Source organism: Trichechus manatus, unplaced genomic scaffold, assembly GCF_000243295.1.
Source record: "Trichechus manatus latirostris isolate Lorelei unplaced genomic scaffold, TriManLat1.0 scaffold00118, whole genome shotgun sequence".
Lineage (NCBI taxonomy): Eukaryota > Metazoa > Chordata > Mammalia > Sirenia > Trichechidae > Trichechus > Trichechus manatus.
The window spans coordinates 6022151-6049897 of record NW_004444054.1 but is presented as its reverse complement, the minus strand read 5'-3'; the positions used below and the strand labels follow the sequence as shown (position 1 = coordinate 6049897).

The window sequence follows — 27747 nt, the reverse complement described above, 5'->3', positions numbered from 1 at the left end:
AAGTAGCCATACGCCTAGAAAGAAGGGGAGAATGAGTCTGGAAGACAACCAGCAATATCTGACTGAGCTTTAATAAGTAAAGGGCAAAATTCCTGGTCAGTTTTAAATATATTCCAAACATTCACCATTTTGTTTGAGTCCAAATATATTTTTATAGAAATAATTTCTCTATTTTGTGTTCCACTTCCCAAATATCTGTATCGTGGGACCAAAGCCATAGTTAGAATTTCACTTAATAGTACTAAATGACCGTATGGCATGCCCCCAAATTAAATGAGTCATCTTTGAATTTTATGTTGTTTTGATTTACCTCATAATCTCTCTGCATTAGCAAAAGTAATTAAAATTTTGCTATGTTTGAAGTTAAAAATCTGGATTTTTGCCTACAATTCTGAAAATACCTGAAACTATCTACAGCCACTCTTGTTAAACAATAATCTGAGGAACATGGAGGAAAGTGGAGAGAGAGCAGGTCGGTGTTTACACACACACAGAAATATAAAGGAACCGTGACTAATCCAAAGACACAGAGAGGATTTTTTACCTCACCTCCCTTCCCTTTTCCTGGATCACTCTGTTTAATTTTAAAAGCAGAATTTTGCTTTCACAAAGCATACCAGAAAAGAATTTGTTGAAATTCCTCAAAACCAAGCCAAGAAAAGTTTCAGAAAGTTCAGACACACATGGCAGAGTGGAAAGAACATGGTTGTGGGAGGCAAGCACAGATCATTCCCTCTCCAGCCACTCGCTTCTAGCCACTCGCTTCTGGTGAATTTGGAGAAGTTTCTCAGCCTCATTGAGTCACAGTCTCCTCCATTATCTATAAAAAAGAGGATGGTAAGAATGACCTTGCACGTGTGTTGATATAGAATCAAAACATAAAAGGCCCTAGCATGGAATAAGATGGTTCCCTCCCTCTGTGTAATCTGTGGTGAGTCAGTGAGAGCTCAAGGTTAATATTCCCTTGGGTTTCTTGCCAGGAGTTGCCCATGGAGCTGTTGGTGCTGTCTAATGGAAGCCAGCTACCATTGCTCTGCCTAGAAACTATCCTGAGTATGTTTTGTGTGTGTCCATGAGAAAAGGGGGGAGCCATACACCCAAGGACTTCTAGAATAGGGGCAAGAAATTCAAGCTCAGTTCTTGCCCGTGCTGAGAAGTACATGCAGTGAAGTTCAGAACAAGCTGTTCACAGCCACTCATTGGCATTAAGGTTTCCAGCATGGACTCTAAGGCTGCCTCATACTTGGCTCTGCCAGTGACTGAGGGCATCTCTTCAAAGGCCTACTCTTTACCTCAGAAAAGGTCCCTGGGTGGCACAAATGGTTTTCTGTTGGCTACTAACTGAAGAAGAATTGATGTCTTCGAATTATGGTGTTGGCGAAGAACATTAAATACATCATGAACTGCCGGAAGAATGCACAAGTCTGCCTTGGAAGAAATATAGCCAGAGTGTTCCTTGGAAGCAAGGATGGTGAGACTTCATCTCAAGTACTTTGGACACGTTATCAGGAGGAACCAGTGTCTGGAGAAGGACATCATGCTTGGTAAAGTAGAGGGTCAGCGAAAAAGAGGAAGACCCTCAACAAGATGAACTGGTACAGTGGCTGCAACAGTGGGCTCAAGCATAACATTGATTGTGAGGATGGCACAGGATGAGGCAATGTTTTGTTCTGTTGTAAATAGGGTCGTTATGAGTCGGAACGAACTGGACTTCACCTAACAACAACTAACTGAAAGGTTGGTAGTTAGAATCTACCCAGCAGTACCATAGAAGAAAGGCCTGACAATCTACTTCCTTAAGATTAGAGCCACTGAAAATCCCACGAAGCACAATTCCACTCTGGAACATGTGAGGTCGCGATGAGTTGAAATCAACTCCAAGGCAATGAGTTATCTCAGAAACTGCAGGGAGGAGCGTGGATTCCCAGATGCCAAGGAGCTGCACCTGATATAGCACCCAGACTGCCCCAACACAAGGAAGGTCTGATAGGAACAGGGGATTGAAGTGTGAGTAGGGGGACAGAAGTCCATTTCACAATGCCCCATTCCTCTGTAGGAATCAGGCCTTTTCCTATTGGGAAGTGCAGCCCAAAGGGCCCTCCTTTTCTTTCCCCAAGCTGGAATGATCCTCAGGTCAGGAGATGTGCCTTTTACCTCCCCTCAGTGTGAGGGCCACAGTCTCACAGAGAGATTTCAGGGGCCAGAGAGAGACACCTGTCTCTTCAGGTCAGAATTCCGACCACTGCCAGAAGCCCCCTTCTCCACGGCAGCCCAGGCTACATGGGTTGCTGGAGAAGGAAGTAGCAGAGGCACATGCATGCGAGTAATCAAGGCAGTAGTCAGTTTAGTGGAACAGTGAGAACAGGATCTACAAAGAATGGGTGTTCAAATCCCACCTCTGCATCTTCCTAGCCTTGTGACCTTGGACAAATTACTTAACTTGCCTCAGCCCCAGTTTCTTCATCTGTAAAATTGGATTACTAATACTAAAGTGGCTATGTGGATTAAATATGCTAAAGACTGGCCCACACAAATTTGTTACAAGGTTAGCCACTTTCGTTAATGTAGTAATATTATAATTTTTGTAATTCTGAGGCAGAGTAGGATGGTATCCTGCAGCCTGTGAAGGCCCTGTAAACACTGGCCCTAAAGACAAAGCCAGCATAAGAACCAGCATAAAGAGATTACCAAGAGAAAGTCAGGGCAGATCAGGCAGAAAAGTAGATCTGTGAGCACCTGCACTATTGGACCTAGAGGATTTATGGAAGTGGAGAGTAAAGCAATGGATGTATCCATGTTGCCAAGGACCAGTATAGGAGAAGTGTCCCGTAAGGCAATAAAATGAGGACCCACAGAGGAAAAGGAAGCCAGAGGTCTGGAAGGAAGCTGATCTACTAAGACAGCAGAGACATGCTATTGGGAGATGGACGGGGAGTGGGCAGGGACTCCAGTCAGGAGGCAGCTGTGTCTAGCAGTGCTGTCCTCAGGCAGGCAAAGCAGGACTGCTGCCATGAGCATCAGGAGCTCTGGTAGCTGGCATGGGGTCACCAGTTGGCCCCAGGCACCATCTCTCCATAGAAGATAATACAAATAGTTCATGTCCGGAGCCTCTTTAAGGATCCCTGGTGGTGCAGTGGTTAAGAGCTCAGCTGCTAACCAAAAGGTCAGCAGTTCAAATCCACCAGGTGATCCTCGGAAACCCTATGGGGCAATTCTGCTCTGTCCTGTAGGGTCGCTATGAGTCAGAAATGACTCGAAGACAACGTTTTTTGTTTTTTTGTTTGGAGCCCTCCGAGATAGCAAATGAGACGACTGGCCAGCTTTCAAAGTCTGTGGACCTCTATAATGACTACTTTTCTCATCCAACACTCCCTTCCACCTCAGACATGTTTTCTTTTGGAATATTTCCATCAGACCCTTTCCCTGACCTACTCTCTTGCTTTGTTACTTTCATTTGTTCACTTATCATACGTTTATGTGTTTTGCCAAAATTCACATGTCTTTATATTATGTGTCAGGCATTGTCCTAGGCACTAGGAATATGACAGTGAGCAAAATAAAGTTACCACTTTGTGGAGTCTACAATCTAGAGAGAGAAAGAGAAGATAAGCTTTGACCTTTAAAATTGGGGCAAACTTTAAAAAATACTCTGTTTATCAATAAAATAAAATGAGGAATGGTAGGTACAGCACTGTGGTGGGGGATTAGTGCATCCCCCAAAATCAAAGCTTTGAGGAAAAAGAAAACGAGAGATAATTGTTGTATGTGAATTGTATAATGCAAGTAAGATTAAACCTTGGGGATCAGTCTTTTGTTGTTGTTGCCATGTATTTTTTTTTTAATTTTTATTTTTATTGTGCTTTAGGTGAAAGTTCACAGCTCAAGTTAGTTTCTCACACAAAAATTTATACACACATTATTATGTGACCCTAATTGCAAGGATCAATTTTTGACTGCTGACTTTTTTAAAAGTATGAGGTCGTCAAGGATTCTAGGTCAAAACATAAGGGGTAAGAGGGTGAAGGAATTAAATAAGTCAAGAGAAAGAGCCTTTTCACTAAAATATCTGTATTGATGATAAAAAGTCCTTGTGCCCCTTTAAACTTGAATAGCTAGGCCTGGAAATGTGCTATAAATCAAAAGGCAATAGCAGATGTATTGAAGTTTAAGAGAATTGCATAACACAGTTAACATGTTCTTTTTTGTTGTTAGTTGCTGTCAAATCGACTTCCACTCATGGAGACCTTCCTTACGTATAACAGAGCGAAACCTTGCCTGGTCTTGTGCCATCTTCATGATCATTGATATGTTTGAGTCCATCGCTGTGGCTGTTGTGTTAATTTAGTTCACTGAGAGTTTCCCTTGTTTTAGCTGACCCTCTACTTTACCAGACATAACGTCATTTCCTAGCAATTGGTCTTTCCTGACGAAGTGTTCAAAATAAGTGAGCCTAAACCTTGCCTTTCTTGCTTCTAAGGAGCATCTGGTTGTAGTTCTTCTAAAACTGATTTGTTCATTTTTCTGGCAGTCCACAGTATGTTCAGTATCTTTAGCCAACACCCCAATTTGAATGTATCAATTCTGTTTCTGTCTTCCTTTTTCATTGTCCAACTTTTGCTTGTATAATAGTTACTATAAAAACCAAACCAAATCCATTACCATCAAGTGGATTCTAACTCATAGTGACCCTGTAGTTACTATAAAACAAAACAAAACAAACCCATTGCTGTGGAGTCAATCCCAACTCATACTGACCCTATATAAAAAAAAAGAAAACCAAACCCGTTGCCATTGAGTCGATTCCAACTCATAGCGACCCTATAGGACAGAGTAGAACTGCCCCATAGGGTTTCCAAGGAGCACTGTATAGTGGGTACTTATTTCCAACCTACGTGTAATCACCGTGGACAAAAAGGCAAAAAATGACTTGGCATTAACTAGATAAAAGACACATTAATTTGGATGAAATGTTCAACTCCATTTCCTCAACTCTCAGAAGGAGACAACACCTGCCCTACCTCTCATGCCTTATCCACAGGGTTGTTGAATGAATCTATTATGGAGTTTCATGAAAACCCTCTGTCAGCTGTATAATGCTAGGTTACATCAGCAAAAAATATATATTTTTTTCTTTAAAAACACTTCAGATGTTTCTGTATGTCTTTAAAATGAGGTTATTACAGTGAAAAAACCTGGCTTCAAAAGTTATTTCTAAGGCATACACACACACACACACACACACATTGCACAAAGATTTGTGAATACTATACATTGATAGTTCAGTAAGAACGAAAAGTCTAATTATATACCTGCTGAATAATGAATTAAAGAAAAATAAAGCTTTAAATACTGACTCCATATTCCAGAGATATTTTTTCTGTGAGAGGGACATTAAGTAGCAAGTCCAGGAATAAGTTTTCTATTGTCCTCCTGACCAGGAGTAAAAGGTTAGTATCACTCCACTAGCCACAGTGCAAATGTCTGATTGCTGTCTTGATGCCATTAGCCCAGATATTTGCTGGAAACGTACGATTTCTGGCCAAGTGAGCTCTGGCCTGGCACAGCAGTCTTGCCAGTGTGCCTAATGAAAGCATGGAGAGATACTTCATTGCAGGCATAAGCAGGCCAGATCACTGCCCAAAGCCAAAGGCTTTGGTTATGTTTGTTGTGTTATTATATAATGGGCATTTGAGGTGCATCTCACGAAAGGCTTTTTTTTTTTTGTCCTCTTTCTCCACTGTTTTATTATCACTTCATCATCTGTGTCTATTATTGCCTTACTGTTCATTGTTAAAATCAAGCTGAAAAAATGGACAGATACTAAGGTATAGGGAGAAGAATGTGTTAGTGAGCAGAGTGACATATGGCATGGTAAGCATTCTGACACAGTGGCTTAGGGCCAGCCAGGAGAGCCTCCATTATCACAGTTCAGCCTGACTTTGTGCTAACTGTGGCCTTGTTGTCCCTGTGCTGTTATTAGTTACATGAGCCAAATTATGAGCAGGCAGCCTAGACAATATGTGTGCAGAGAATCATACCTTTGCATACATTAAGTTAAACTTCTTGTTTTAAGAAAAAGTGCTCTTTTATCCATACTATTTCTGATCTGTATCTTAAATAAAAAAGTTAATTTACTAGTATTTACTCACATTTTTATGTCACTTATATAGCGTTTGGAACCCTGGTGGCGCAGTGGTTAAGAGCTCGGCTGCTAACCAAAAGGTCAACCGTTCAAATCCACCAGCTGCTCCTTGGAAACCCTGTGGGGCAGTTCTCCTCTGTCCTGTAGGGTCACTATGAGTTGAAATTGACTCAATGGCAGCAGGTTTGGTTTGGTTTAGTATATAGTGTTCAGGATTATAAAGAAAAGGCTGTACAAGTAAGAATGCATATGTTTTTGCTCTTTTAGTAGCATAACTTTTAATACATGAAAAATGTTTTTTCAATTATAGTATAGTACTGATAAATCTAAAACAGAATCCGAGACACATCCAAAAAATAAATCTAAACCAATTTGAAATTTTATTTTCAAATATGATCCTAGGCTTTAGAAGCTTATAGAAGAAAGTAGACCAAAAATACAAGAAAAATCATGTCAATTATTTTTTTCATACATATATCAATGTAAAAGGTATAAGACAAAAAAATTTCCCCATGTAGAGTTTTTAAATTTTACCAATTAATTAATATTTCCTATTGAGTTGTAATCATTAAATTTTAATATTTGTAAGAATGATGTTGGAGTGTGTCCTTACTTTTAGTTTAGTTTATTATTATATTAATTTTAAAATAATGAAGTGAAAAACTTTTCACTGCAAATCATGGAAATTTGACATTTATCCCCACACAAATGAGACCTTTGGTTTCTGTTAAGTCCATGTTGCAGAAAAAGAAAATACGTTATTTGTATTTTTTGTCTCATATTTATTACAAATTTCATTTAGTCAGAAGTACTCTGGCATCTTTCTTCCTTTTCATTTAGACTGCAGTCGGAATTTAATACGGTATGCCAATGTGAACAAATGTCAATTATTGGTTATTTCCAGTCTTGGCTGATCTTTTGATCCTGTGCTTATTTACTGTTTCAGTCAAACTTGCTATTAAAAATGAAACAGTAAATACTTGCTTTTCAGACATTTAACCAAAAACCGACCAAGTCTACTTTAAAGTTAATTTTTTTATTTTCTTTGTACACAGTAATGCAGAGATCTGAACTATGCATAGCCCAAAAATATGAAGAAAAGAAAATCTTAGTACTTTCTCCAAACACTTGGTTCTAATATTTTGGGCTGTTGTGAAACTCTGAAGTCATAGCTATTAGCTCCCTAAAAATTACATGAAGTCCTGGCCCTTTTACACTGGTTTCCTTTGAATAGTTTCTAATAAATCTTTCAAAAATGAGGGACAAAACAAAAACACTCTAAGAGAAACAGTACCTCTGGCATGATTTTTTTGATTACTTTTTGGGAGTAAATTTTAAAAGCTATCGATGAACATTTATTTGGTGCTTTAGTGGCTGCAGTTCTCACTCCCTCCTTGCAGGCTCCCAGTGACCAGCAAGTATCATTGTTGCCGTAGGGTAGGGATGGAGAGCTGAGGCCCGTTGTCCATGTAGAGAGTAAGTCCTCAGCAGGGAGTTTGAATGTTATGGAAGGTAAATGAACGCTAACTCTAGCTAAGTGTAGCTTTTGGAAGTCAACTAACGGAACAATGAATTTCCAAGAAACTCTTTTGATCTGAAATCACCGCTCCTCAAAGCAGGGGGGTAATTGGTGTCTGGCATGACCTCTCATTTGCTACCTTTACTCCCAGGCTTCCTGGAAATTGCCCAGCACCAGGAGGCAGGCCTTGTTTTCACTGGTCTGTGAGTTCCGTGTCATTGGAACTGTTCAGCTTTAAAGCCTCAACTTTCCTGCCAGTATCAGCATCCGGCCTGTCAACACTTCTTTTCCAGTTGTGAATAGTATAGTTAAAGCTTTCGCCTCTCCTTCTCTAGAATATTTTATATTTAGAACTTGGGAGTTTAGAATTTTCCAAGTCTGAAAAAATATATTTCATCTAAACATCTTTATTATTTATTTAAAAAGTTGAGTTTAGAAAATATATGTAAATCTGTACAGGTATATGTTGTTTTCCTATATGACCTTTGATCTTATTGCAAGAATTTTGTGCAGCAGGCAGTAAGGTTTAAGATAACAGTTGAAGTGATTTCACCAATGGGTTAAAGTTGTACCAAAAGGTTGGTTAGCTGTAAAAAGAAAAAGAAAAAAATTAAGCTAAAACTCAACTCAAAAGTATGAAGTATATAAGGAAATTTCACAGCATTTAGAATAACAGAAGCCCCTTTGTGTACATTTCATGTTCTGGAACAGTAAAATAGAAGATGTTTTGTTTTGTTCCTATTGCCACATGACAGTTCTCCGGGCTGAGTATGTGTGAATTATTAGTTGAGCATATAGACAAGTTGTGTTGAAGATGATAGTCAGAACGTTACATTGAGGTCTATCAGAAGCGCTTGAGCTAATTATTTTGGAAATATATTTTAGCAAAATTAGCATCATTTCAAAGAAGAGAAAACATTGTTCATGAAGATTTTGTTGATTAGAATGCTGACATCTTCCCAAGTGATTTAGTTCTAGCTGGTTTATTTTTCAAGAAACCTACAATTCAGCGTGGGCCTTTCTTGCTAATGCTGGCCTACTGGCCTTATTTGCATTTCATATGTATTGAAACATTCAACCTTAGTAACGTATGTTTGTTATGTTGAATCCAGATGTCAGTTTTAAGAACAGGGAAATCTTACTGGTAGTTTTTATATTGTTTCCTTGCAGATAAATTTACTTTATGATAATGACCGATGGATGAAACGAATTATCACCACAGATCCAATCATCACGATTTAAATGATCAATTCAGGCGAAAAAATAAATGTCATTGTGGTAGGGGGGCAGTTTGGTGGGAAAAACATAATACTCATGTTTCAAAGAATTTCACAACTGACCATTGACTAAAATACACTTAAATATGTGTTTGAATATCTGTGTATATTACTAGAGAGTTAGGGAGATTTCCAGAGCATGAAAGAAACTGAGAACTCATCAAAAAATATGCAAATAAGTAAAAAAAGAATTTCAGTACAGACTTTATCTTCAATACTTGACTGCAAAATAACAAGGTATAGTTGAATTAAAGAGCCAGCCATGTTGTCCCATTGTTGAGTCTACACCCTACAAGTTTCATGAGCAGTTTAGCAGGTTTATATTTAACACTGTTTCATGGCCCAGACAGAACAAGAGTCCATAAACATGGACATCTGATAATCTGTTTTCTTCTGTGTTTGTCAATGAATATATTGAATGCCTCGTGTTGACTCAGAGCATTACCTGAAATTTTGCAAAAATTCATGTTTGTGGTTTGTCTTGGAATAATTCAGAATTACTGCTATAATTTTTGGTGGAGAAAATATTGTGCCATTTATTTCATTCAAAATACATGAATGGTCTGACAGAGACTGGAGGAACCCCCAAAACTATGGCCCCTGGATGCTGTGTTAACCCAGAACTGAAACCATTCCCGAAGCCCACTCTTCAGACAAAGATTAGACAGGACTATAAAACAAAAAATAATACACGTGAGGAGTGTGCTTCTTAGTTCAATCACATGCACAAGACCAAATGGGCAGCTACTGTCTGGAGGCAGGATGAGAATGCAGGAAGGGACAGGAACTGGTTGAATGGACACAGGGAACCTGGAGTGGAAATGGAGAGTGTGCTGTCACATTGTGGGGATTGCAACTGGTGTCAGATGACAACGCATGTATAAATTTTTGTATGAGAAATTAACTTGAGCTGTAAACTTTTACCTAAAGCATAATAAAAAAAAGTGAATTTTCTTTTAAAAGATGAGTGAATATACTTGTAATGTCTCATTCTACAAGCAAAGATATGCCCCCTGACATGCAAGTTTGTTCAAACAGCTTATAATGTTGCAAGAGGCAAGAAATAAAATAAACAAGATTTTTCTTCCAATGTACAGTTCTTGAAAGAAAAAACTGATAAATATTAATGTAATGTTACTATTGAGCTGTATACTGCATGGCAAATACTTTATGTAAACAAATGATTTCTTAAGACCTAAGCTTTTCCGTTCAAGAATCTTTAAAGATGAATAAAGTGACAAATTCAGTTGTAGACTATTGCCACATAAATATACTTAAGAAAAATTGCATTTTGAGGGATCTGCTTTGGCCTAAACTTGTTTAATCTTGAAATAGTTTATAAACCAAAAGAGAATGTTTATTAAATCTCCCAACTATTCCATTTTCCTTTCTGTCAAGTGAGGAAATCTCAATTCAGTTAAAAAGTACTTAATAAATATAAATTATACTCTAGGTCAAGCAATGAAACCACACATTGCATTAGGTAAGTCTGCTGCAAAAGACCTCCTTAAAGTGTTAAATAGCAGAGATGTCACTTTGAGGACTAAGATGCTCCTGACCCAAGCGATGGTATTTTCAGTCACCTCATATGCATGAAACAGCTGGACAATGAATAAGGAAGGTAGAGGAAGAATTGATGCCTTTGAATTATGATGTTGGCGAAGAATATTGAATATACCATGGACTGCTAGAAGAATGAACAAATCTGTCTTGGAAGAAGTACTGCCAGAAAGCTCCTTAGAAGCAAGGATGGTGAGACTACGTTTCACGTACTTTGGACATGTTATCAGGAGGGACTTGTCCCTGGTGAAGGACATCATGCTTGGTAAAGTAGAGGGTCAACAAAAAAGAGGAAGACCCTCAACGAGGTGAAATGACACCATGGCTGCAACAATGGGCTCAAGCATAACAATGATTGTAAGGATGGCGCAGGACCGGGCAGTGTTTTGTTCTGTTGTACGTAGGGTCGCTATAATCTGAACCGACTTGACGGCACCTAACAGCAACAACAGGTCTTGAGCTAGGCTCTGGAGGGCAAAAGCTACAGAATGAGGAAGGCTGTCAATTTAGAGCAGTGGTTTTCAATCGGGGGTAGTTTTGCCCATCAGAGGACACGGCAATGTTTGGAAACAGTTTTGGTTGTCACAACTTGGGAAGTGGGAACGTTACCAGAATGTAGTGGGTAGAAGTTAGGGATACTGCTAAACATCCTGAATTGTACAGGGGAGTCCCACACAACAAAGAATTATCAAGCCCTGAAGGTCAATATTGTAAACATAGAGAACCTTGGATTAGATTGTCAACTAAATAAGCCAGCTGTGCCCCTTTAATGGGTTATTTATGTCACATTGACACTTCAGTGTTTAGATAGCAGTAAATTCAACCTAAATTCAAACTGACAGTACAACTTACTTTTTGGGTGGCTTTGGCTAATTCAGTCTAAAACTTTGCAAAGTTATTTTTACCTGTTAATTCTGAAGTTTAATAAGAATATTCCTCTATGGAACAGCTTTAGACTTTAAAAATCTAATTGAGTTAGGGAATAAGACAAGTTGTATGTATGCAAACATAGCAAAACCAATGAAAACCAAATAAAGGACAGCTCATGCCATCTTGAACAGATTGTTTTTCTAATAATGGAAGGCTCCAAAGATCAAAGTCTTTACATGGGTTCTCTCATTTGGTCACCTTTCAAGATTAAATATTTAGTCCTTGCACTGTAGTTGAGAGAGTAAGCATCTATTTGGTACTGAGGATTGGTATTATATACTTCCACAGTTACATCCACTGGTCAAGACCAATATATTGAGGCACTGGATACATCACAACTCTTCACACGTAATTGTAGAAGAACATGTAAGTTTGTTTTCCCATCCAGAGGCAAAGGTCAATTAGCCTATCACTGGCAAGAATCAAAGTCAACTGGAAGAACAGAGAGAGCAACTTTAAAAAGTTTGAGGGAAATTGATACTCTAGGGTGATTAAAATGTTGCCATCCACATATGATATGTGTTCCTAGGGGAAATGAAGCCAATCAGGTAAATCTCAAAAAAAAAAGAAAGAAAATGCACATCAGTTTGAAAAAGTTAAAGGACCAGATAAGAAAACAAGTGTCTGTCGCAGTGTGACCTAAATGGAATGAGGAATGACCAGCTCAAAGGTGTTGTAGGGACTAATTCTGCAGACAACTGTAGCTTGCATTGCTTTGCAGGGCCAAGAGCAGGTTCCTGAAGGGACTGAGCCAGGCCCTGTGTCCAACTGGATGGGCTCTTGTTTGACCTGGAATAGGGTTGTCTCAGGAGGTGGTGTGTTCCGTATTAGTGGAGTTCAGGAGCATTACCTTGAGTATCCATACATTGTGAGGGAGGATGGAATGGATGGTTGCATAAGGAAGCCTCTTGGTTCTGTTAAGAATTCTGAATGTGAGGGTGAAGAATACTGTTCACAGTTGGGCCTTGGGCACTGTATTAATTTCTTGGAGCTGTCATAACAAAGTACCACAAACTGGGTGTGTTAGAACAATAGAAATCTATCATCTCATAGTTGTGGAGGCTAAAAGTCTAAAATCAAGGTGTTGGAAGGTTATGCTCTCTTTCTGAAGGGTGTACAGGAAGGTCCTTCCTTGCCTCTTCCTAGCATTTTGTTGTTCCCTGCAATCTTTGGTGTTCCTTGGCATGTAGGTATAGCACTCCAGTCTCTGCATCTGTCTTCATATGGCCATTTTCCTTCTCTGTCTCTCCTTGTCTTTTTGTAAGGACACAAGTAATATTGGATTAGGGCCTACCCAATTCCAGTATGACATCACATTAACTGATAACATCTTCTCATACCCTATTTCCAAACAAGGTCACATTCACAGGTATTGGGGGTTATGATTTCAACCTATCTTTTGGGGAGAAACAATTCAACCCATAAAAGACACTCATTCTAATTCAACTGTCTTAAGCCTACATTATGAACTCCAGCTTCTCAAATTCCTTCACAATAGATTGGGTATTGCCACTATCACAATAGCACCATTGCTATTGTGTTGGGGGAGAAAGGGTAGTTGTGGGATTCTAGGATTGTAGTTTGTTAGTACTTATCACCACGATTTAGTGGCCCTGACATTTGAGAAGAGAATGACTTAATGGGATTATATAACCTATGCCCAGAAGAAACAATTGGTAATATATTCCCAGAAAGCAGACAACTTCCCTTTTTTTTTTTTCTTGGAAAAAGAGACATCAGAATATGTCAGAGCAGTAAACATAATCTTCAAGGTAATCAAAACATATGGGAATATGATCGTTTTGTTCAGAGCTGTAAAAAAAGGATCCTCTATTATTTCTCAACACAGGAAGCCATGTAGAAATTTCAAGGCAAGTATTTGTCTTATAAATAGAGACTTGTGGGTCTTCTTATCGAATGAATTCAAACCACCAGTGGCAGAGGTTAGGAAGAATGAATGAAATCAGGAGAATTTATGGGCTGAATGTCATTGCTGTTATTTTCCTTCTGACACAACTTTAATTTGTGCCTTGAAAGTTTAGGGTCGAAGAATGTGGTGCTATTCCAGGAGCTCACCAGAGATGTTATTGGAACAGATTCCTTCGTTCTTTCATAAAAGAATACATCATATTCCCGGGTCATATTGTAGAATTATTATTCACTGAACGAAAAAGTGGTCCTTTCATAGAAATGTGTGGGTCCGTAAAAACATGCTGGAGTGTTTGTATTTATTAATATAATGTTTTCTGGAGATTTTCCATGCCAGATCAAATAAAGAAAACTCTTCTTGCTTATTTATAGTATGGGCTTTTAAATTTATGTACACATGTGTATTTTAAGTGAATTTTGAAAATCAGTAAAGCATTTCTAAAGTCATTTGACTATCAAATATCTCCTTTTGTTTCAAAATTATCTGTGGAATATTCATAATTGGGTTTTAACTTTAGAGTCTCCCACATACCAAAAAAAAAAAAAAAAAAAAAACTCATTGCCCTCAAATTGATTCCAACTCATAGGAACCCTACAGGACAGAGTAGAACTGCCCCATGGGATTCCCAAGGGGCAGCTGGTGAATTTGAACTGCTGACCTTTTGGTTAGCAGCCGATTGCTTAAACAAAGTAATAGAATTCATAAGCGATATGATGAAAGTGACAAGGGAGTTCTGAAGACTGGGACCCATAGTGCCTGAGGATAAAGGAGTGAGCTGAGCTGTACAGCCACAGGGGAGCCAGCTAGTAGAACAGAGGGAAGCACCATACTGCAGGTAGAGAGGTCAGGATGTGCAAATAAGTTTGGGCAGCTATAATTTCTTTTTCTGGGCTGTCTACTTCCCAAAGGAAAAAGAGGATTGGTTGAGATCCCTGGGTGGTGCAAATGGTTAACATGCTCGGCTGCTAACTGAAAGGTCTGAGGTACAAGTCCACCCAGAGGTGCCTCTGAAGAAAGACTTGGTAATCTACTTCTGAAAATCATCCAGTGTAAACCCTACCGAACACAGTTCTACTCTGACACTTGTGGGGTCACCATGAGTCAGAGTCACTTAGATGGCAACTGGTTGGTTAAATATTGGTCAACAATTGGAAAATCTTAAGTGACTTTCTTTGCATATATTTTTCAAAGCCAATAGTAGAAAAATGTTGAGGAAGGTTATCTAATTTATTTGTCTTTGCTTAAGCAACTGCTAGTCTCGTCTGCAAAGCTCATTTACCTAGCTTAGCTCATATCTATGGGAAACATGTTTTTTCAATAGTAAACATTTTTCTGGGGTATTTTTTGGTGATGGTTTCACAAACATTTCATTTTGTAACAACAAACTCTGCTCTTTGAGGTGCACTGTGGGTTCCCACTAATCGCCCTTTCTCCATGTGGCATTAGGAAAAATAGAGTAAACGCTTCAGGATTAGTTGTTGAATGTACTATTTTTTTTATTTAATTCCAAATAGCATCTTCCCTGTAGATGTAATAAAGAAAAGTCTAGGCAGGCAGAGGGATGATAATTTCCAGTGTTCCTCTCAAATTTTAATCTTATATTGACAACACCATATTTTACCAGAAAATGGTCTATTTTTAAAGCTGTTTACTTTAATGGTAATTCATAATGGATTTCCGTAGCCACTTTTCTGTTTTAGTTCAAATTACTTGAAAGAAAATAAGGGACATAAATTACTTGCTTTATGTTAAAATTGTCCTTCATATCCATTCCAGAAAAGCAAAAATGTTGTACATTTTTTGTATATATAAATCATTAATGGAAGAAGTCACTTCTGTTTTCTTGGCATTTTATTTTTGTAGGTGCTGATCTTGTCTGATCCTTTCTCTTAAAAACCATCTTCTTGCATGAGTTCCTATTATGCTACAACTTAGCCATCCCAATCCCTGAGGAAAAATAATTAACTTTATTTAAATTCAGGATAAGAGAAAATAATATCTTTTTTTTTTTAATCCCAATCTCAAGCAAGGTTGAAGTGGTTTCACCAGTGGGTTAAAGTTGGTTAGCTGTAAAAAGAAAAAGAAAAAAATTATTTAAGCTAAAACTCAACTCAAAAGCATGAAGTATATAAGGAAATTTCACAGCATTTAGAATAACAGAAGCCCTTTTCTGTATATTTCATGTTCTGGAACAGTAAAATAGAAGATGTTTTGTTTTGTTCCTATTGCCACATGACAGTTCTCCGGGCTGAGTATGTGTGAATTATTAGTTGAGCATATAGACAAGTTGTGTTGAAGATGATAGTCAGAACGTTACATTGAAGTCTATCAGAAGTGCTTGAGCTAATTATTTTGGAAATATATTTTAGCAAAATTAGCATCATTTCAAAGAAGAGAAAACATTGTTCATAAAGATTTTGTTGATTAGAATGCTGACATCTTCCCAAGTGATTTAGTTCTAGCTGGTTTATTTTTCAAGAAACCTACAATTCAGCGTGGGCCTTTCTTGCTAATGCTGGCCTATTGGCCTTATTTACATTTCATATGTATTGAAACATTCAACCTTAGTAACGTATGTTTGTTATGTTGAATCCAGATGTCAGTTTTAAGAACAGGCAAATCTTACTGGTAGTTTTTATATTGTTTCCTTGCAGATAAATTTACTTTATGATAATGACCGATGGATGAAACGAATTATCACCACAGATCCAATCATCACGATTTAAATGATCAATTCAGGCGAAAAAATAAATGTCATTGTGGTAGGGGGGCAGTTTGGTGGGAAAAACATGATACTCATGTTTCAAAGAATTTCACAACTGACCATTGACTAAAATACACTTAAATATGTGTTTGAAAATCTGTGTATATTACTAGAGAGTTAGGGAGATTTCCAGAGCATGAAAATATATGGCGCACGGTAAAGAAAAAAGAGAGCTTAAAACTTGAAAGCTGATGATGTCATTTACATTTCCAGTTCTATCACTTTCCACCTCTGGCCAGTTCACTAAATGGTGACCTTTGCTTTCCTTTTCTGTAAAATGTGATTGATCATATATGCCCTCCTTCCTACCTACCCACCTACCAACCTAACAAGACAGGGATTTCCTTAGCATCTATGTATATAAAAGAGCCTTGAAGCTAAACATGTTTTAAAAATATCAGTTATTATGGCAATGACTTACCAATGCCCACCGTATGATTCTTAAAATGAGAGGCAGTACATATATGAAGTTATATTTTAGCTAAAGTACTTAGCACAAACTAGTGTGTAAAAGGCCTTCACCAAATAGGAATATGCTTTTCTTCTTTCTCTAAGCTTTTATTTCAAGACTCTTTGTTTCTCACTTATTCCTTCTCGCTGCCAGGCTTCTGTGTTGTTCCTTGTCCTCTGTGCCTTAGTGTTCACTGGTGCTCTGATCATTTTTCCTGGACAAACCGGCTCAAAGTAGAAATCAGTCCACTTTAGTAACCCTCTTCTAACTTTGGACAGGTGGTCATAGACATGTTCTAATTTTAAATGTCTGTGTGATTAGAACATAAATGAACACATATACATTATCTAACTCATTTCTAGCAATAGATAAGCTAGTAGAAGAATATGAGTAGAAAAATATGAGTATAGCAGTATGAATAACAACATATATTTGTTTCATAAATAGCTTTTCATTTAATACTATATTTTTAATTATATCCTTTCTCACAAAAATAGTATTGGATGACTATTTCTATTTTTATAATAATTATAATGATAGCTAGCATTTATTAAGTGCTCAGCATTGGCCAATGTTTTACAGAAATTAAGCTACTTAATCCAACAATATGAGATGTGTGTTATCATTTCTCATTTTAATTGAGGAAACTAAAGCAGAGAAGGGTTAAGAAACTTGTCTAAGGGCTCACAGGTAATAATGAGGGGAACTAGAATTAACCCACCAGTCTAGAACAAGATCCTACACACTTAACCACGATGATATCCTCCCTTTTATAACTTACGTTTTCACACCAATAAAATTCTCTTAAGTATTTTCGCACAACATATATTTTTTCCAAAATTCAGCATTTACTAGCTCATATTTTTCATATGCTACAGATGATGGAAATAGAATGGAGACTCTTACTTCATATCCCCCAAATAAGAGGAAGTAGTATCTCCTTTTGCAGATAAGGAAAGAAGAACAATAAGAGATCTGTCTAAGATCACACAGAAATTCAGCGGTGAAGATAGTTCAGGAACTCAAAACTCAAGAGCTATAGTCTAGAGTTCTTTCCAGAATGGTACGATGAAACCATGCCAATCTTAGATGTCAGAAATTCCAATTCTAACTCTTGTTTCACCATTTACTAGTCTTGGTACCTCAGGTAAATCATATGGTCCCGCTATGTTTGACTTAGCTCTCTGAATCAGTGCGGAATTATTCAAAGCACTTGTGTGTGGTTTTGGGGTTGCTGGGAGGGGAGGGTGTAAAGTGATAACGCCCCGTGCTGCCTCCCTTATCTAGAACATAATCATTAAAAGTGGCCACAAATTCTATTCAGAAATATGATAGTTTTAGATAGATAAAAATAAATTACCCTTTTCTTGAGTTCCTGCTCATCCATCCCTTTATCAAATACTGCTTACTGTCCTCTATCCCTGGCCATGTGTCCAATTTTCCCTGCCCCTATGATATTCAGTATGTTCTTAGCCATTGCCTAGAAAAGAGCTGAGTTGTGCTAGTTGATCATCTCATTCGAAAGTAGAACTCATATGTAGGAAAGAGTCAGCGACCAGAACCAAATGCACACAGATGAAAGAGAAGCCCTCATTTTATTTACTTGTTCTTGTTTTGTTTTGCTTTCTTTTCCTCCAGGAATCTGATGTCTAATAATTTCAGGTTTTCTCTGGACAGCATTTCAGATTCTCTTAACCACATGTACACATATCTGTCCACATATTGTTCATTTTTATTACCTTCCATTATCAGAAGTATTTAATTTCTGTTAAAATTCTCTTAGAAAATATGAAATACTATTTGATGATTTGCAGCTTTACATTTTGTTGTTCAATAAACACCATGGAATCCAAAGGTAGGCTCCATCATATTCATTTTTGGAGCCTAAGATGCTTTAATCTCCCTATGAGAAAGTGATTTCAAATCACACCCAATTCTCAGATTTATTTTCATTAAAACTATAGCATAGCATACTGAAAGTGTTTAAGCCCCAAAAGGCACACTTACAAGGTGTAGAATCTTTTTATTGTATTATACTGATATCTTCTGAAAGCTGCTTCCCTTTCCCAAATTGTTAGGTGTGTTTAACATGAAGATGTAACACAAAATTATTTTATTGCTAGAGATATTGAAATTATGCTTGCTTGAAGTCAATGTACCTTTATCAAAATCTTAAAAATAAAAATGAAATGTTTCATATAATTTTAACTCTTTTAGAAGAGCTTTTGTCACTGAGAAAATGAGCATGGATAAATGTTCATTGTTTTTCTAAAAAAATGTGTTCTCATTTTGAAAGTCAGACATAACTCAACCTGCTGTCCACTCTCCTGTCAGGTACGAGCATCTTCACGGTCTATGAGGCTGCCTCGCAGGAAGGCTGGGTGTTCCTCATGTATCGAGCGATTGACAGCTTTCCCCGGTGGCGCTCCTACTTCTATTTCATCACTTTAATTTTCTTCCTTGCCTGGCTTGTTAAGGTACTGCCAAAGTTCTTACAAATAAAGTCTACTTTTTATTACCTTTTCTGCAGATCTTTCGTTTGTTTTTGGTGGCAGACCTTCCTCCTTCCCAGTCTTTGGTAAACGTGGTTTGTTGTTTTCTTTCAGAATGTGTTTATTGCCGTCATCATTGAAACATTTGCAGAAATCAGAGTGCAATTTCAACAAATGTGGGGATCGAGAAGCAGCACTACTTCAACAGCCACCACGCAGGTACGGTGTCGGCGAGATGATTTCATAACCCTCTCAAAACCCTGCCAAACCCATTGCCATTGAGTCTATTCCGACTCATAGCGACCCCATAGGGCAAATGAGAACTACTCCATGGGGTTTCCTAGGCTGCAATCTTTATATGAGCAGATGGTCAGGTCTTTTCTTCAAGGAGCAGCTGGTGGGTTCCAACCACTGCCCTTTCGGTTAGCAGCCAAGAGCTTAACCACTGTGCCAGTGTACATACTCCAGTCTGACCATTGGAAGAACTTAAGGAAGCTCTGTTATACTGGCTTCTGCCATCTGACTCACTTGTGGAGCTGTTTGCAAATACAGGTGTCAGGGCCCCAGCCCAGACTTTCCGGGCCGTAGAGCAAGGGCACCAGGACTGGATTAAGGCACGTGAAGGCTCTAAACACTGATAATCTGTGGTGTCCCCTTCCCTGCTTGTTCATGCATAACAATAGGATATCTGAGTTAGATAGATATATATGTGTATGTGTATGTGTGTGTTTCAGCTATCCATGATGTAACTTCTTTTCAAATGTGACTATAATGTTAAGGACTGAATGCAAAAGTGGCGTATGCCATTTTAATGGAATGAGATGAACTAGTTTATAAAATTTTGAGTGGATGCGGTTGCCAATATTTTTAATACATACCACATTTTCTACAAAAGAAATATTCTACATATTCTACAAGAAAATGAGTCAGTTAACTCAGTTGTTTCAACCATCAATGTAAAATTCTGTTGATCGCCCACAACGAGAAATTGACTTTCATCAATTTTGCTTTGAACAGCTCATACTTCAATTTTGATGCTTGTTTCATAATAAATGCTATAATTGTAAATGAGCAAGTTAAAAATGTTATAAAAGAAAATTTAATGGTCAGAAAACAAATATTACAACAAATTACCATATTTTATTTTTAGGTAGATCTTTCATCTCTAACATGTTATAATTAAAAAGATTTCCTTCTATTCTTTGCTCTTACAAATTCTTCGGTGATTTCATCACAATTAAGCTTCCCAACAATATCTACTTTCGTACATAATAGGAATAATGAATCGAGTCTTTCTTGAATTATTGTTGTGTACTTGCTTTTCCTTGTCCTGTCTGCTTGGCATCTATGAGTCTTTGCTTTGGACAACTGGTGCCCCTATTCTGTTGATTCCCTAAGCATGTGCTTACCTTTCTTACTAGGTAATTTGTCCCTGAAGGGCACCTATATTTTAACAACTCCACGAATGGTCCTGACACAAAACCAGAATTGCCAACCACATTTATTAGGCACCTTTGATTTGATGCTGCCGCCACAAGTCCTCAGAGGGCTGGCAGATAACGTACAGCATATGTAAAATTTCCCATTATTTGTCAGTGTTTGTTCATGAGCCTATGCGATGGCTCATATGTATAGGACTAGAATTTTTGGAATGGAAAATATGTTTTATTCAGAACTAACCAATCACAGTATAATGAACTGGGAATAAGGCCCCTCTCCTTCACATGCGTGTCTGTAATTTTAAAGAATCACTACATATTCAGAAGGGTTTCTCTATGCTCCTGAGAAATTGGAAGTGCCTTGAAATTTGACTAAACCTAGCAGGGCAGTTATTACATAAAAAGGCAATTTAAATACAGTGTCTTTGTTTTCATTTTTTGTGTTTGTTTTTGGTGGATAGAAAGAGGAAGGGCAGGTTTATGTATCTACTTCTAGCAGGAAGGGAGAAGCAGACCTGGGATCTTTTATAAAAGAGAGAACAAAAAAATTGCAGAATCCAAAGTGAAGTAATATTTTAATTCATCACAATGATTTTTTTAATATTACATTTTAAGAGAAAGTTAACATAAATCTGTACATACTTATACAAACCTACTGTGACAAAGATATATTTGAGAAACCCAAGGTATAAATTTTACTTTGGAAACTTTCAAATCGAACATTTAATAATTATATGATAAAATTCCATTAACCATACTGATGTCTGGGAAAAGCCTTATGTAGCACCTTTATGATGGAACTAAAAAATGGAACTATATTAATCTATTCTTTATAGATGAAATATGATTGATATTATTCAGTTTTTACAAGAAACTAATTCAAACTTGCATAAAAGATTTTTGTAAAATACTATCTAGGTTATGTCATAGATGACATGTAAAAAAGCCTTCAACGAATCAAATACCTCTAGTTCTCATTTCTTCTCTCATCTCTTTTAGCAAACTGTGAGAAATAATAAAGTTCCGAGTCAGTTTTCACATGTCTTTTAAGTAGCCAATAAAACCCTAGAAGGATAAGTTTTCTGTTGTAGACATTAAGACCTCAGTGGAAATATAATCCTGTGGACTCAGCACAGAATGTACATTCAATGTTTTGGAGAGATAACCTAAAATTTCTTTAAAACAATTGACCGTTCTATTATGTTTACTAAGTAACTCATACAAAATGTTTACTAAGTAAGTCTTACATGTAAAACCACAGCAGGAAAAGTAGTGTTTGGAAGCACTACCAAATCTGCCAGCAGTTATAATAGAAAGGAAACTGTGAGGAGATTTTGAACAAAGTTGTACAAAATTATTTTGATGCAAAATTATACTTAATCAGGAGGAATAGTTAGTAATTCAGAGGGAATGCATCTGAATATTCCACAGAGGTAATCACACAGACAATTGTGAAAAACCTTCATTAAGAAAAACTCTGGGGCTGAGGACCTGGTTGCTAAGCAACCGAAGCTCCTGCTGTCAGCCTCCTGGAAAAACACCACTTAGGTAGCCTAGCAACGGTCCTCCAGGCCCCTCCCAGCACCTTACCAGCAAGTGGCTCTACTTTTTATGTGTGTAGCAAGTGAAAGACATCACTTTCTGTGATTCTGTTACATGTAAAATCTGACAGGACCTTATGCACAGGACTTCTCATTAAATGGTTTTAAAGACTAAATCTCAGGTTGTTAATTCTGATAAAACAGTAGGCTTTCAGAAAACAAAACAAAGATGACTGTTGTAAAGCACGCAGCTTTTCAGGAATGGAGTCAATGCTTGCCTTTCTCTAGCACGTGGAACATTTGCAGGTGTTCTGTATCGGTTACTCCTCACACAAGGGCATGTTGTACTTGTTCATGTCCATTAGTCTGTGGACTTCCCATGGGGGCCATATGGGTAGAAAGCAAATTGTACAGATGAACAGGGCGATGATGAGGTTTTCAGACATTTTAAACAGTTCTGTAGGAATTGGTTCTGATACGGTCCGTTCAGATAAAAAGTGTATCAGTAATGAGAACTGTCCCTTTAAAATAGCAAAATGGCATTTTTTCAACCGAATGGTCACCACCAAATGCCTCGGAGTCATAGAACAGAAACAAATTACAGAAAAAAATAAATGCCAAAGGTCTTATGGAAACCATAGTACGCCATGTAACAGAACACAAAAGGAAAGTAGACATGGGGAGTTTCAGATTAGTAATCGTGAGCGTGGCTGAGCATTGATAGGAATTGTGGCTTCTGCACCTTCATAACTATTAGACCTGGGTAGCCACATGGCCGGTTATGTGCTGGGTGAACCCGCAAGAGTGTCATACATCCATAACGTAAAGACCCGTGTGTCCATCCACAATGGGACTACCCGTGCCACAATTGTTTCCGAGGCTGTTGCCCACCACTGGGTGCTGGGATGTGTAGACAGGGTAGGAAATGTCCTAGGCATTTTTCTCAAGTCCACATCTTTCCTCTCAGATACCTGTTGCCTGTCTGTGGTCCTCAGTCTAGCCTGATATATGGCAGGGATGAGCTTATCTCACTTTGCCTGGAGTAGAACTGAAAAAACTGCTAGACTTTAAGACCAGACAAGGGAACTTTTGTGTTTACTGGTAAGAGACACAAAGCAGGCTTCTAGCAATCAATACACATCTCACTTTTATATATGAATCATGGTACGGTAGGGTCCTATTGAGGGGTTGGTATGTAAAATTTTAAAATTTCAGCATCAATCATTATCTCTGACTGAGTGCTTTTGCTGAGCCCTAGTGGCACTCTGGTTAAGAACTCGGCTGCTAACCAAATGGTTGGCCACTAGAATCCACCAGCCACTCCTTGGAAGCCCTATGGGGCAGTTCTACTCTGTCCTATAGGGGCGCTGTGAGTCGCAATCAACTTGACAGCAACGGGTTGTTTTTTTTTTGTTTTGTTTTGTTTTTTCTTTTGGTTTTCTGAATTAGTATCCCCTAACTAAAAGAGATGACTGATGAGGGTAGGGTTGATATAGGGTAAAAAGGATTCTTTGGGGTTTCCCCCCTTTATGATTCCATCAACATTTCTAGAACATGGGTTCGTAAAATACCTAAAGCATCCTTTGTATAAACATGCAACGTTGAGTGAAAAAGTAGAGCGCTGGTGTAAAGACACATGGTCAAGAATTCCTCTCCCCCCAAAAAATGATAAATGATTTGGAAAGAACCCAAAGAGCATATAATTTCAAAATAAAGTTTAGAATTTTCTCTGCGTTATAAGTGTATATGTATATATGTGTGTGTATATACATATGTGTGTGTGTATATAATATATATATATATATACATCATATATATAGAGTATGTGTATGTCTGTGTGTGTGTTTCTCCCGGGCTTGGAATTTTAATTGACCTGCTGGTGGCTCCCCATTACCAAGATTATTTTTCTCACTGTCTCCCATTAGATAACCTGTTATTATTGTTATTATTTTTGTTTATGATGATGATGGTGATTTTCCTGCACTGGGACAACCCCAAAAGCATTCTCAGTTACTTTTTAAACCAACTGACGTTTTATAAAACTCCAGCAGTTGCAAACAGATAAGCGTAAAATAACTCTCAAGACTGAAATCTCCATGGGTTCCCAAATGATTGTACGAAGAGGAAAGTACTCGTGGAAATCCGTTTGCGTTGTTAATGGCAATATTACACTAATTCATGACATCTTATTACAATAGCTAACAAGTATTGAGTGCTGGGCTAATGTCTTTACAAGTAGTCTTATTTAATCTTCACAATAATATTGTGAGGTGACTACTATTATTGTCTCCATTTTGCAGATTTAAAAAATGACAAGGCTTAGGACGTCAATTATCTTAGCCGGTACTATATAACTGGTCAGTAGTAGGACTGGGACTGAGATCAAGCTGACGTCCTTCTGCTGTAAGAGCATCCAGTTCTACTCACTATCACATCCTGTCTCCTTAAAATTTAGCCATTACAGGCCCTGCTGTCAACACGCTACCTTTGTTCTGGCCCCATGTTAACGTCTCTTTTCTTATAAAGATAGTATTTATTGTTGGCTCTAAGGTGGAGAAAAAGTCCCTGGTGGTGTAATGGTTAAGAGCTCGTCTGCTGATCAAAAGGTCAGTCGTTTGAATCCACCAGCCGCTCCTTGGAAACCCTAGGGGGTTGTTCTACTCCGTCCTGTAGGGTCACTATGAGTCGGAATTGATTCAATGGCAACAGGTTTGCTTTCGGTTTCATACATTTTTACTATGAGTGTCAGTTCGAACATCTTTTCTGGAAAACAGTTTGGCAGTATGTATCAAAAGTCTTTAAAAATATGTATACTATTTGACCAAGAAATTACACTTCTAGAAATTTATCCTAAGAAAAAATTTGGACAATGCTCAAAGATGTACATTCAAGGATGCTTATGGAAGCATTTTTACAGTGGTTAAAAAAAAAGAAGTGTAAAAATCTGAATCTTTAGCAATAAGTTATTGATTATACATTATGAAGTGGGAATAAAGGCAGCCATTAAAATCATGACTGAACTTTATATTTTTGTACATGAAACTATGTTGGCCACATAGTAGTGCAAAAACAGGATCTCATGTCGTGTATGTGTGTGTGCACACATGTACCTAAAATATCTGGAAAGCTAATTCTATAATTGTAGTGATGCTTGTCTTTGGGGGATGAGTTTAAGATTTTTTTCGACTCTTCAACATTTCCTAGGTGTTTAACGGTACACATATCATGAGAGGAAAAAAGCTATACCTTTATGATGAGAGACATAGTTGGACATTCAAGCTGAAACCACCTGTGTTAGTAAAGTTAGGTTCTGCTGCAAAGAACAAAACACCCTAAATAAGTGGCTTATGTGAGATACTGTTCCTTTCTGTCTTATGGAAAGTTTAATGAGGTGATTCAGGGTTGATATGGTAGTCTATGTTGCCATGGATCTAGACTCCTTCCATCTCTTTTTCTCCGTCTTGCACAGCATCCATCCCCAAAGTCACTCTGTGCTGTAAGATGGCTGCTGTAGTTCCAGCCCTCACATCTGTATTCCAGAGAACAGACAGGAGTAAAATAGGAAGAGAGGAGAAGTTTCTGCTTATATCCTGTAGATCAGTATGTAGTTACATGGTCCAACTGAGTTTCAAAAAAAGACAAAAATTAGTCTTTATTCTTGGTGGCCTAGTGTCCCCATAAAAATTCTCTTATTTTGGAGAACAGATTTGAAGGGACAACTTTCAGCCCCTGCCACACTCTCCTAATGACTTGAGCCTCTGAGAGTCCCTGGCTTCCAATAGCCCAGCGCCTCACTCACAGATCTACTGTTATATTAACCAATCTAAGCGTTGTTTTATAATTCAGAGGAGAAAAGAGAAATTGAACATGTTTGCACTTCTGCATTTTACTTCATGCAAAGGAGTGACCTTGACAGAACACTTTTACTGACAATTAAATTGATTCATTTGATTTTGGTCTACTGGAAAAATATAATTTAACAGAGAAAATTAGTCTGCTACTGATCAAAGCAAATACACGCCCCAGGGATCCTTTGTGCCATGATAAGAGAGTACAGGATGCCTCAACAGGAGGTTTTTCAGCCAGTGACTGACAGGATTGATTTTTGTCTTTTGTCCTTTAAAGGAGACCCCCAGAATCTTGACAGGGACTTTAAAAAGGCATTTTAGAAGGTTTGCGTTTCAATCAATATATGTATTCTCAGAATGAGCCTATTTATGTCGGATGGGCCATGCTGGATTCTACCAATATTTATGAAGAGAATACCTTTTAAAATGCATTCTAAAGGAATCAGAATTCTGTAAATTGCCAGCAGAGATAAACAAATTTGTAACTGGAGTCTGTGGTCAAAGAATCTTTATGTAAATATGCACCTCATTTTGCCATTTAAAAAAATATACATGTGGCTTGTGACATTTGGCACCTGTCTGTTTCTACCTCACATATTTCAGAGAGGCCATTTTTCTTTTGGCAAATGATGTACTACGTCTACTAAAGGGGATTTGCAATTACAATTATAAATTTTAGGTAAGGAAATCTTAGCATCATCTCATATTTCCATCAGCAATTCCCCTTTTGAACACAGGGTCAGAATAACATGAGGATTAAATAACTGTGGCAAAGAAAACGTTACGTGTACGCAACTGTGTCCTCATCCTCAGGCAGGGATAAAACCGAGGGCTTGTAGCTAGTGTCTCTGGTTAGAAAAATAAAGATCCGTAATTCCATCCTATTCCACTGCCACCCCCACCCCACAAACACACATCCCTAAAGAACTGGAAAGAAAATGCATTAGTAGGAAAATATTTATGAAGAGAAAATAAACCTTGCAGCCAGGTGTAATATTGACAGATGACTAATTTTTGGAGGTAGCAGAATATGCAGTAAAATAATTAGTGAGGCATCCAATTCAGTGAATTTTAGATTTTTGAAAGTCTGTAGTATCCGACAGTAATGGATTTGGTTTTTTTTGGTTTGGTAGTATCCTGAATCACATATGTCTTTTAAGCCAAGAGAAACTGCCTATTCCCTTCATAAATATGTACATAAAATTCCGGCTGAGCAAATTAATTGTGGCCTAGTTAAAATAATTTCACGAAGTCTGTTAAATACTGTGTTGGTCTCCTACCATTAAAATAACACCAGCCTCTATCCCTAAGCCACATGCACACTTATTTTATTCATCCTGAGAATATTTTTATATTAGCTCAGTGAAGAACGTCCACCGAATAAAGACAAAAAATCACCACCTATAGAAAAAATACACTAAACACAGGATTTGGAATTTTAATAAATAATAATCTATATAATGGGGATAAGAGACTTGCTTTACAGTCTTGTGGAGAATAACTGAGCAATTATATGCAAAGCATATGTTAGGCAGAAGTGTCTGACATAGAGTAAGTGCTCGATAAATGCAAGCTATTATAATATTCTTGTTATTATTATTATTGAGTTAAGTTTTGAGTGCGAAAAAGAACATAACTGAAATGACTCATGTTCTAAATATAAACCCGTAGGGAGAGAAAATATTTCATAACATAAAAAATACTAAAAAGCAGGAGACAAAGTTTATAGAGTTCTCGATGTTCCATAGTTAAGTGTCTCTGACTCATCTCCCTCTTTGTCTTGAAGATGTTTCATGAAGATGCTGCTGGTGGATGGCAGCTGGTAGCTGTGGATGTCAACAAGCCCCAGGGACG

General features: G+C 37.7%; 1 protein-coding gene across 1 annotated transcript in view; it reads left to right on the top strand.

Annotated features, from left to right (window-relative positions):
• The window catches only part of NALCN (sodium leak channel, non-selective), a 392050-nt gene that overhangs the window by 102995 nt on the left and 261308 nt on the right, over positions 1-27747 (top strand). The window contains exons 7-9 of the mRNA XM_012557767.2: positions 18908-19050; positions 19180-19284; positions 27680-27747. The exon at positions 27680-27747 is cut by the window's right edge and continues 14 nt beyond it. Of these exons, the coding sequence (XP_012413221.1) occupies positions 18908-19050; positions 19180-19284; positions 27680-27747 (316 nt within the window). The remainder of the gene's footprint in view (positions 1-18907; positions 19051-19179; positions 19285-27679) is intronic.